Genomic DNA, 12,172 nt, shown 5'->3' on the forward strand with positions numbered 1-12,172 from the left:
TTCCTTTGACTATGTAATGGTAGCCACTGATAACCCAGTCCGAGCCCTCATATTTCAATCACAATACTATGATATAATACTGTATCGTAAGAATATAGTATCTGTGACAGTGGCCATTCTGTTGAGAGTAACAGATAAAGGTTCAGGGCAGTTGGGAAAAGGGAGAGTGGGCAAAAACATATGGTTAGCAAAAAAATAAAAAGACTTTGACAAACTTAACTATGGGCTGTGAGGACAAGGAATTAAGTCCTCAGGACATACCATCTTAAATAGAGATATTCTCAAGCCTGTCACTACTATTTTTACTTTCGTTCTTTACTCCAGCAAGAAGATAACAAAGTGCTGAAGCTAGTCCAGAAGAAATTCTGTGCCAGCGGACCATATAGTGGTAAGACGATAGCAGGAGCAAGCAGCGCACCATATTGTACGTGACACCAACTATTCCACGAAACAGCCCTTGCACTGTCAGTTTGTGCAGGCAGGTGTCCTTTTTAGGATTCAGATGTTTGAAATAATTTAACAACAATTAAATCTGAAATTTTAATTTTTCATTGTGTTTTGGAGGGTTAGGGTTATTTTGCACATTTTAGAAAAGTAGCACACTCTTTAAAATGATTTTTACATAGTATTAATATTTCTTTGTGATATCTGGGTGAAAGGTAGTAAAAATACAGTTCTATGAAAAAGTATTTGTTCCTTTTGGGATTTCTCTATTTTTGTATATCTTTACCAGTTAAAATATAGCTTCATGTGGGTCCTACTGATTTTTAAAGAGAGTAACATCAAACTTTGGGGTTCTTTTTATTTATTTTTAACTGAAACCTTCCAAAATACAATATGGCTGTGTGAAAAAGTAATGGTTTCCTTGTTATGTCAATATTTTTTTTAAAAAACCTTCCTAGTGTTTTCCTGCAAATACAATTTTTGCTTTTCTGATCAACTGAGTGTTGATCCACTGGTTAGAGTAGGAATTGACTGGCTGGCTTGTCACCTGAACCTTATGTCATGGTCTGAAAGAGAATGACTGGGCCAGCATTCACATTGCCAGCTTTCATGCCTAAAATGGGGCCAGAATTTGCAATTTCCTGGTTTCTAGCTTGGTGCCTTAATTATCAGACCAAACTGTCTCTCATTCAGTACAGTTAAATCACAGGATGGGTTTGTGAATACTTCATTAAACAGGCTACTGATTGGATCATCACTGCTCTCTGGAAGTAACAATAATTAATATGTTATTGTTGCCAAAGACTAAATTACAAAAGATAAAGCAAATGCAATCTGGAAATACAAGAAAATAATCATTAATTAGATAAATTACCCAGTTTTGTTGTCAGTTCAGAACATAGCCTTAGTATTTAACAATTGCTTAAGTGATTTCAGGATACATTCTTTTTTTAAAAGGAAAATTTCAAAATATCATTTGACAGTTCCCAGGCAATCTAATTAGTAGGGGTTGGATTCGTTGGAAGGTAATTTCTCATAAATTTTCAGAAAGATATGTTCTGAGATTTCAGTTTGATCAGAGGCATAGAGGTGTCATTTCTGCAAAATATGTCTGATTGTTCAGTATTTAACATCCATGACTGCAAAGGGAAGGGCATTAAACTGTGTTCTAGAGGATGTGTTGTAATATGGGGAATTTGGTTTTTGGATATGCCTTTAAATCAGTGTTGACTCCTGGCAACTGCCCAGGCTAGTCTTTGAAGTTTTCTTGGCAAGATTTCAGAAGTTGTTTGCCGTTTGCTATTGCCTGCTTATTAGGGTTGAGATAGAGTGATTGGTCCAAGGTCGTCCAACTGGCTTTGTGCCTAAGACAATATTAGAACTCACAGTTTGTACAGTTTAGAATTATATTATTATTTTGTGGTTTGCAGTTCCCTTGATTCATTATAAAGTTGATATAGGCATCACTAACTTTTTAACAGAAATTTACAAGAATTTCTTTTTGACACAGCATGATTTAGAATCCATGTGATGAAAAGCTAAATGTGATTTAAGAGCTAAATTTCATAATATTTGTAGAGAGCTTCATATTTAACATTTTAATTTTAAATAATTGTTTAAAAAACTATGAATTATATGCTCATCCACTTTCCCCTCCCCACTTTGCCATTGCTGCCACTTTGCAGAGCCAGAAAGGTTGGGGATCCTATCCGTAAGCAGAAACACATGTAGCTTATGTAGCAAGGCAACAATCTCAAACATATAAGCAAGTATGATTATTTTTAAAAACCCATATGTCAATGTTTTTAAACGCTAAACCCCATAGAAATATTATGACAGGAACAGAGTAAGCAATTCATGTTTGAATACAGTTAAATGTTACTAATTTGAAGCAGTTTGCTCTAGAAGAATAAACCTGAAAAAGAGATGTAAGACCCTAATCATCAATTACAGAACGTAGTCATAGCACCTATAGGCTTTCCGGTCAAAGATGTTACTTAATTTAAGAGGATGATTACTTTTTCACACTGGTGCATTGCATGCTAGATTGCTTTGTTTATGTAATAAATCAATAAATTAAACAAGAATCAAACCTGGGTGTGTTCTTGTTTACTCAGATTCCCTTAACCTATCAGTAGGATTCATATAAAACTCCTGTTACATTCATTGTCAAGTTATGCAAAAAGTAAAAAAATCTAAAAGGTATGACCACTTCTTCATTGAATAAACAGATGTACATTATTAAGTAGATGTATCTCATCTCACAATCAGGAGGCTGTGAGTTCGATCCTAGGTAGATATTTCTCTCTTGGGGTTGCAATGAATAACTTCTGCTGCGAATTCCACGTAGGCGTCCGGAAGGATATCTGGCCAATAAACACTTGAGCATCATTCAGTTGCTCTGACTCTACCCCGATGCAAGGATTATAAGGTCATTTTAAAAAATCATAGTCATAGAATATTGTACCTGCAGTTGAGAAAAAGGTATTGAAAGCAAATTACTTAGATGACTTATATAAATAAGTTGAACCATGTACATATTATTAAAGCACAAAATGAAGAAGCAAACTAATAATTTGCTAATTTAGAATAGAACTGGATTTTAATTACTATTGATAAAAAATAGTAGCTTTTGATTAGAGTTTGACTTTGAAGGCAATTCATTCAGTTGGTTTTTTTAAAAGGACGTTTATAACCAATTTCATTGTATTTAAGTACAATGACAATAAATATTATACTTACTAATTTGAAAAGGAAGATCAACATATGCAATGTTTTGTTAGTAATTCTGATAGCACCTGTTGTGTTATATGGAGGAACTTCTTCTTTGGCCCAGTTGTGAATACAACTGAAATAGGAGATATTCCTAAATTATTAAATTTTCATGGTTAATTTACAACTGATTTTTATTTTGCTTTTATTTATCTTTTCTCATTTGTTATAGAAAACAAGAATAATAATTCATATGAATATGTAAATATGTATATTCATTTAAATAAAGTTTTATTCACATGTGACTACCCGAGTCACCCTAATATATAGTTCCATGAGGCCCAGAAAGCAAATTTAGTGTTTCCATTCTTTGCATAAAATTTAAGTCATTAAGAGTATGAGTTGTTTCAGGGACACACAGATCTTGAATAAATTTGCTTTTGCAGAATGATTGGATTTCCACTCTACAAATGTGCTGGATGACAGCAGATGTGATTTTACTTCTTATTCTATAAATCCTCAAAATATGTTTCTGGGGATTGGACAGTGGACCACACCATGCCTTGTTCTGTCAGGTGTCCTTCTCTTCTTTTTTGTAGGGGAAGATTGCCCTTTTTGGATGATTCCCATTACCATTTGTACAAGTGATGACCCAACCCATGCCAAAATGCAAGTATTAATGGACAAACCTGAGTTAAGTTTAATTTTGAAAGATGTGAAGCCAGAACAGTGGATTAAGGTGAGTAATAATAAAAAGGAGATATTCCTCTCTAAGTATATTTCTGATTCTCCAACCTATTGCCTTATTTTATTCTTCCTAGTTAGTATGTTGATTAGTTGGAAGAAAAGAGAACAGTTGCATTTTTCCCCAGTTACCCTGTTCTCTTAATGTAATGCCGCCAATAACCCATATAGAAGGATACTGTAATTGTTTCTTTCATGTTCAGTCTATGCTTTTAGTGTAAGCTCCCCATAAGAGTTTATTTTGTTTGTTATTAAATGCTCAATAGTAAAAAAACAGTTAAAAAAAACCTACTGTAACATTGTAGCTGTCATTGGTATTGGGAAAGATATAATGACCATTCATGATAGAGCTAGTTTTTGACTTGTTGATTCAGTTAAAATTCATTGTTTAACAGCATCTCAATAGAAATGACTTTCCATTACAAATAATTAACTGTGTGCATTCCCTACAGTTTTTGTCATCTCTAAGTACTTAGATTTCTTGCTTTACTGCTGAGTTTCTTTTAGTACTATAAAGTTCTCTTCTAACAATCTGATATTGAGTCATAATTATCTTGACATAATTTTGCCAGAGATTATCGTATTATTGATAATCTAAACAATTATAACTTCCATCTCTTCCAATATTTATTTTATAGGAGTAGATTTTTCAGAGGCTGTTGTTTTGTCCATATTGATCTTTTATAAAAATTACTTTATTTTACTATGTACCGTAATATATATGTCAAAACAATAACAGTAGTTTTGTATTTAGTACTATTATTTTCTTCAATATGCTACATTAAGCAATCCCGTATCCTTGACTAAAATGATACAGGTCTAGAAGATCTCTGTTAGTGTCCCCACTTTAATTGCATAAGAGATGTTATCACTTCGTTTACCAAAGTTAGAAAATTGTTGATACATTTAAGTAATAAATAAGACAAGATGTTGATCATAGCATTGCTGAAGGAAATGTCAATTGATATCAAAATTGGAAGACTCTAGTTGTGCATCTTACCATTACTGCTCCTTTCTTTTACCAGATGAGGTTACAAGTAATTCTGGCTATAAAGAGGACATATATCAGTATTGTCCAGTGACTTCATGTCATTATTTACCAGGTTTAGATTCAAGGCTCAGTTTTTCCCAGATCATTTAAATTTAAATGCAGATAAATTAAATCAGACAAATCATAGTTTAATTCTCTTAAAGTCTTATTCACTGTAAGTTTAGTTTTTCCAGGTGATAAATCTAAAACATTAACAGTTGTAAAATAAAACTATATATCCCTACATACATGTAGTTAAGATGTATCAAACCAAGTATTTTAAAATAAAGGTAAATATATCTTTGACCAATTTATTCTTGCTTTCATGTAGCAACATAAGATTTAGTTATTGCTCACCTCAAAGGAGAAGATTCTTGTACATTTTATCTAGTTTCTATGTCTCTAACAACAATGAGCCGACTGGAGAATTATCAACTTCATAATTAAATAACTTTTATTTTGCTTTTGTCCTTGCTGAAACAACTCCTCCTTTTGCGAAGCTGGTGATAACAGAATATTTTACAAAATAAAAAACTTTATAAAAAAAGAATATTTTACAAATAGTCCTTGATTTTTGTGAAGTTGTTTAATTATTGTTCAGAGTTACAACAGCCTCAAAAAACTCATGGGACATAAAGCACTTCTGGGCATCATAAAATGTAATACTACCACCATGCATATACAACTGGTTGGCAAGGACCCCCGTGGTCATGTGATTTCCATTTGCAGTATTCTCTGTCTGCTTTCCCAGAAAGTCAATTGGAAAGCTGGCAGGAAAGCTTGCAACCAGAGAGGAGAGAGGGAAGCCAAAATACTTTGGCAGGCTGTAGGAACAGAGTAGAAATCTTTAAGATTTCTCCTCTATATAAATCTTTATGATTTTGCTTTTGGGTTGTCTTTCCCTTGTATATGGAAGTGAGAGGAAATCCTTTGGCAGGCAGAGATGTTAAAGAGCAAAACAACTATCTGCTGGGAGGATTTCAATTCTGCATGGAGCTGAAATCCTTCAGCAGTCAGCTCTTTTTCATTATATCCTTAGGACTTAGGACATCGCTTAACAACCACAATCAGGAGTGGTGGAATTGCTGCTGTAGAGCAAATCAGTCAGTGAGCATTTCAATTATCACGTCACTCAGTGAACAAGATTTCAGTCTCAATTATGATCATATGTTAAGGGCTACCTGTATATTATTATTAGATATTAAATGCCATGTTATTCTGTTCTCTATATTTGGTTTAATGTGGTGGATGCCTTTGTGTGTTTTCTCCAACTGCTAACTGAATCTCACTCCCAACGTTTTCAGCTAAATCTGGGAACAGTGGGATTTTATCGGACACAGTACAGTCCTGACATGCTGGAGGGTTTACTACCAGCTATCCGTGATCTCTCCTTACTCCCTGTGGACAGGCTAGGGCTGCAGAATGATCTCTTTTCCTTGGTAAGTAGATATCTCTTTCCTTTTATTAACGTTTTTTCCCTTTTCCTTTTTACCTTGTCTCCTTTTTCTTTCTCCTTTAAGAATCACACTACATTTGGAAGCACAATATATTTTGAATTAATGAACTTCATATATATTTTGGTAATAAAAAATCTCTGCAGTCCTAGTCTTAAACTTTTAACTAAAGTGCTCTTTTCTAATAAATTGATTCTGACTTCATGTCAATAGCTTTAAATATGAAATACACTGAAGTATGAATAAATGACATATATGAAGTACCAGATGGAAATCCAAACGCCCCTGAAAAGTATTCTGCAAGCTGAGTAAAATTTTTTATTTAAAGTACTCTGAAAGCTTGAATCCTGCTATTTCTATTATTTTTCATTATTAGATTCTCGGAAGCAATCTTCTGATATTTCATTTAAGAAATATCTGGGATTTTGTAACTATCAGTTACTGTGCTAGCAACTTTTTATTTTTAAGAACAAGTATGGAATTCCCCATCAAGTGCTAAACTGTGCCCTTGTTGAGTGTGGCATATACAGGATCTTGTCAGTATTATTCCTCACTACCTTGTGAGGAAACTATATTCCACACAACTTATGCTGTGTTGTTTTTAGAGATGTTTTCAGAATCAGGATATTAAATTGAATGACCTCCACAATTTTCTGTTTTGTTTCATGCCACCTCAATAAACCAGAATAGATTGATTTCAGGGTTGTTAATTTCAACTCAAAAATTAATTTGGCTCTTTCCTTAAAGATGCTACTTATTCTTCAAATGTTAATGCTTTAAGATTTATAATAATAAAATATAATGTAACGCTGAAACCATAGTGGCTTGTGAAGGATTTGGAACACACATTCATTTAATGGAGAATACCAATCAATCAGTTTGAACTTTTCAATCACCAAAGTGACTTGAATTGCTTTCAAGTTCATGAAGAAACTATTATCAATTGCCGACATCCACAAATACACTAGAGGTAATCCTTGACTTACAACCAGCTGTTTAATGGCCATTTGAAATTATGGCAGACTTTTAAAAAGCTATTTAAAACAATTATGCCTCCCCCTCTGGTCCTGTAATTGCATTTTGGGCACTTGGCAACCAACTCACATTATTAGAGGCACTTTTGCAATCACAAGAATATGATTTGTGATTATTTTTTTTGGCCAATTTTCAGCTAAAACAACCCTGGATATGCTATTATATTATGACCATGTGGTTCTCTTAATCATCATGTGATTCACTTAACAAATGTGGAGACTCACTTGTAAAAATAGTGGTAAAATTGAGTCCAGCCATGTGGTGAGTTGACTTATGACTACAACACTTAGAGCTGAAATTCCAGGGTCCATTGTGGTCATAAGTTGAGAACTACCCATAGTTGCAAATGATTGGCAGCTAGAATTTTCAGAATTGTAAATTATTTCCCCTAGCTCACTTGCCCTGTTTTCTTGAAATCATAGAAATAGCAATATTCTTCTGTTGTTATTTACTACTTTCATGACTCGGATTGATAGAAGTTTCTAGCTCTGTATTGACACTCTACCTCTTGTTAGATATATTCTAAATGACTCTGTATAATTTATAGCAAGGACCCAAGTGCTCTTTTGTAAGATTGAATATTTCTTTTGGTTTGGAGTATAACTTACTTGTTTTTCTTCTCTCAGGCCAGAGCTGGAATTATTAGCACTGTAGAGGTTCTAAAAGTCATGGAAGCTTTTGTGAATGAGCCCAACTATACTGTGTGGAGCGACCTAAGCTGTAACCTGGGGATTCTCTCAACTCTCTTGTCCCACACAGACTTCTATGAAGAGATTCAGGCATTCATCCGTGATATCTTTTCACCAATAGGAGAAAAACTGGGCTGGGACCCCAGGCCTGGTGAGGGTATGAAGATTTATGAATACTTTGATCTTTCAGTAATTTAGTTTTTTCTTGAGGCTTTTTGTTGTCAGCGACTGAAACTTTCAAACTATTTAGGAATAGGTGGCCAACTTTGATGGTTTCCCCTGGAAACTATAGTGCTAAGGTTTGCTATGGCTTTTTCTTCAGTTTTAGATGGTTGAACTGCTGAAGGTCTGATTTATGTTTGGAATAAGACAGAAGACCCAGAGTGAATAGAATTAATCAGAAGAAAGATTCCATTAGTAATCTTAACCTACAATATGCCAGCTATTCCTTTCACCTTCATTTCATATATTCCAGGTATTATGTATAATGTACAGATAGATTGGATATATTAAAAATATTTAGAATATGATCGATGTATTTCTTCTAGATTTCTCACCAGCATTGGTGCCATTAATTATGATGAATAGTTAGATTAATTATATAAATAAACGATAGCATAAGAAGTGATGATTCTTTTTCTCTTCTATCTGAAGTTGCTTGATCTGTTCAGGGGATGTCAGTGAAGACAAAAATCTTACAGAACTAAGTCAGAAGTTTTTTGTAATGAGAAGAAGGCACCAAGCTTTGTTCAAAGTTCAAAACAGCAGAGGCAAAATCAGAAATTTGAAAGAGTAGCCTTAGAAGTAATCAAGAGGGAAGTTCTTCTTGGTGCCACTTTCAAAATTTCTTTTTCCTCTTCAAGTGGATGAGAATTCATTCAAGAAAACGATGATATTGTTGGAGATAGTCATCTGGGGCCATGAGTTGAAATGTTATTAGTAAGTGTATGATATCTAGCTATACTTCTGGGTTACATTTGTGTACTGTAGAGAATCTATACAGAGTTCTAAAACCGAGTAAATGGGAACAGATTGACATTTAATTCAGGAAACACTGAAGTACTGTGACTTGCAAACTAAATCCTCTGGTTGGGTATTCACAAGTAGTCTTTGATATGCTTTCTTTGAAAGACGCATGCATTTTACAGTATTTGGATAAGCTGAATTAGTTGTAGGAGCCAGGAATATGCTGTATCAGTTTAAGCTGTATGCAATATATGGGTCCATCTGGAGAAAGTTAATTTTGCTTTTTGTTTTCTAAATGATATACTGATACACTTTATACCAAGCTTTCTTTAAAGATAATACAGAAACTTCACTTGATTCAGAATGAAGTGATCTATGTCAGGGGTGTCAAACTCATGTCTTCATGGTGTCACATGATGTATCGGGACTCCCCCCCTGCTAAACTGGGTGTGGGCGTGACCAGCACGTTACTCATCCGGCCTATGGGCTGGGAGTTTGTCAGCCCTGATCTAAGTGATGGTGTATGACAAAGTAGATGGACCTAGAGATTCCTGTATATTATCCTATGATAGTTTACTATACATTTCCAAATCTAAGATGAAACCATTTTTTAAACTCTGTACTGTTTATGACTAAATTAGTCTTAAACCGTGACCCTATTTTAAAATCAGGAATAGAGGATTGTCTTTTATTCACCTATTGTAAAAAAACCTTTTTCATAATAGTTTCATACCGCTATTAAGTTAGTTTGCTATCACAAATCCATTTGATTAGGCATTTATAAAAGGCCTAATACCCATGTACTATCTTGGAGATTTTTGTGATTGTTTCATTTTATTGCATTATTATTTCTAGCTATAGTTGAGTTAAATTTTAGGCTAGATATATTTATCTCAAGTTGTTGATTTTTATTGTTGCAGTTTTATTATTATTGTATGGAATTTTTAAATATTTTGTTATTAAAAGTGGGGTTTAAATATTTAAATAAATAAAATAAGTCTTCAAAACATTTACATATATGTCTGTCCCTTTGAGTACTCACTATTCAAAAACAGTTTTATACTGGGCTCAAATCCCCAATGAACTATCACCAAAGCCGCATTTATCAGGATATTAGATTATCATGTGCTTAAATATGATCAAGGAACTAATCTCACAATTCATTCAATTATTCCTGATTCCTCTATTACCTCTACATTTTGGATTTTTCTTTCAATCAAAAAAAAATGCAGTGAGGGTGTGCAAAGACCTGATAAGGATGAGCAATAACTTGCAGAGTGGCAGAGGACAACTGGATCTACAGATGACTCCTTTGTGATCCTGATTAACCTTTAAATCTACCCATTAGAATCTCCCCCCACCCCCCGAAAAAAAACCCCAATGATGGAGCAACAGAAATGATGTTTCTTGAGTAACTCTACTTTATTGCAGTACTAAGAACTCTTCTTTAATCCTGGTAAAAAGTGCTGGCTATTAAAAACAAGCAAATTCTAGGCAGATTGCGTTAGCCAAAATCAAATAGGATTATGTCTGTCATTCAAGTCATTGTTGTCCCAAAGCTGCTTTTTCAAGAGGCAAACAGACTTTATTTTTCCTTGAAGACGTTTTGCTTCTCATCCAGAACTAAAGCACCTTCTTGGGACAAACAGGATTATATAGATTGAAGCCTATATATGATTTGATGCATAAAAATCACAATATATCTTAGCATATCATTGGAACCTAATCAGAATATCAGACAAGCATTTACAGTGAAATATACTGTAGGCTGCAGTTCAACTGATAGTACCGCTCTAAAGCATGTTGCTTCTGTTACATTTCAGCATGGTTTTCTTTGACGATTCAATCCAGATAAACCCTTTATTCAAAACATTGGTGTTAAGTTCACTTTTTCTCATTAATACTATTCATATTCACATATTTCATATCAATGTTGTTAGATACCAGAATCAGTTACAATGGTTTCCACCGAGGTCCTCTGTTCCGACGGGAACAAAGATTCAACCTGATTGGTCGAAGGGTCTGACAGCTCCCTATAAAATGGCTGCTGTCAGACTGAACCTTCGCTGCATTGTACATAGTTGTTACTGACTTAATAAAGAGCTGTTGTTGCCTAAGCCTGAGTGTGCCTTTCGTTTACCTGATCCAACACTGGCGACGTGGATGGGATCAGAAGGCAACTAGGCAAACAAAAAGAGCACAACAATTCAGCAAGTGAATCCAGCCCGGAGCTCAGTGCGGCATCAAGCAGCCGTCTTTTGAGTGGCTAATTCAGATGCCCTCAGAGACACAAGATGGCCATGCACACCCCACCGACTCTGTACAACCCAGTCACTGAGCACTGGAAATCCTACATGCTGAGGTTCGACTGTTTCCTCAAAGCCAACAACCTCATGGGCCTTTCTGAAGGCCAAAAAAAGAACATGTTCCTGAGCTATTGCGGACAAGAAATGTTCAAGACTGCAAAAGACTTTTCCAAGCCAACACCACTCCAATCGGTGGCTTGGTCGGTGTTACAACAGACGCTGAGGATACACTACGCTCCCAGACTGTCTAAACATGTCAAAAGGCACAAATTTAACATTCGCAAGTAGAAAGAGGGTGAATCCATCAATGAATGCCTTGTGGCACTTAGAAAGGCCGCAGTGTACTGCGAGTTTAGAGATCTTGATGAACTGCCACTTGACCACATCATATGCGGTGTTAGGGACATTGACCTGCAGAGGAGGCTACTAGCGAAATCTAACCTGACGCTTCAAATCGCTCTAGATGAAGTCAGAGCCACTGAGTCCGCCGTTAAATCGATGGAAACCCTGCAGTGCCAAAACAGTCCTAAAAGTGCGCGGAAGAGCACAGGTGTGCATCGCGAGGCAATAGAGCCTAAAGGCTCAGAGTGTGAAGATGACAGCGACTGCATGTGCAGTGACCGCACCATGCTGGCGTGAAAATTCAAACCGTGTTTGCCGCCTTGCGCCGGCTGCGGAGATCATCTCAGATCACATTGCCGTTTCCCACGATGCAATCTGCCAACGCTGCAATTGAAAGGGGCACAGCGCCAAGGTTTGCAGGAACGATCACCCCGCTACAACCTGGAAGCC

At 35.4% G+C, this 12,172-nt stretch overlaps 1 protein-coding gene across 2 annotated transcripts in view; it reads left to right on the top strand.

Moving 5' to 3' along the window:
- Nucleotides 1-12,172, top strand: part of NPEPPS (aminopeptidase puromycin sensitive) — a 115,673-nt gene that overhangs the window by 78,381 nt on the left and 25,120 nt on the right. Inside the window, exons 14-17 of one of the 2 annotated variants that reach the window (XM_014064280.2) lie at nt 325-388; nt 3,756-3,895; nt 6,235-6,369; nt 8,046-8,265. In XM_014064280.2, coding sequence (XP_013919755.2) covers nt 325-388; nt 3,756-3,895; nt 6,235-6,369; nt 8,046-8,265 — 559 coding nt within the window. The remainder of the gene's footprint in view (nt 1-324; nt 389-3,755; nt 3,896-6,234; nt 6,370-8,045; nt 8,266-12,172) is intronic. The other variant, XM_014064281.2, reaches the window with a different exon arrangement.

This window comes from Thamnophis sirtalis, unplaced genomic scaffold, assembly GCF_051295495.1.
Source record: "Thamnophis sirtalis isolate CommonGarterSnake01/CBP01778 unplaced genomic scaffold, rThaSir2_p1.2 scaffold_4, whole genome shotgun sequence".
Classification (NCBI taxonomy): domain Eukaryota; kingdom Metazoa; phylum Chordata; class Lepidosauria; order Squamata; family Natricidae; genus Thamnophis; species Thamnophis sirtalis.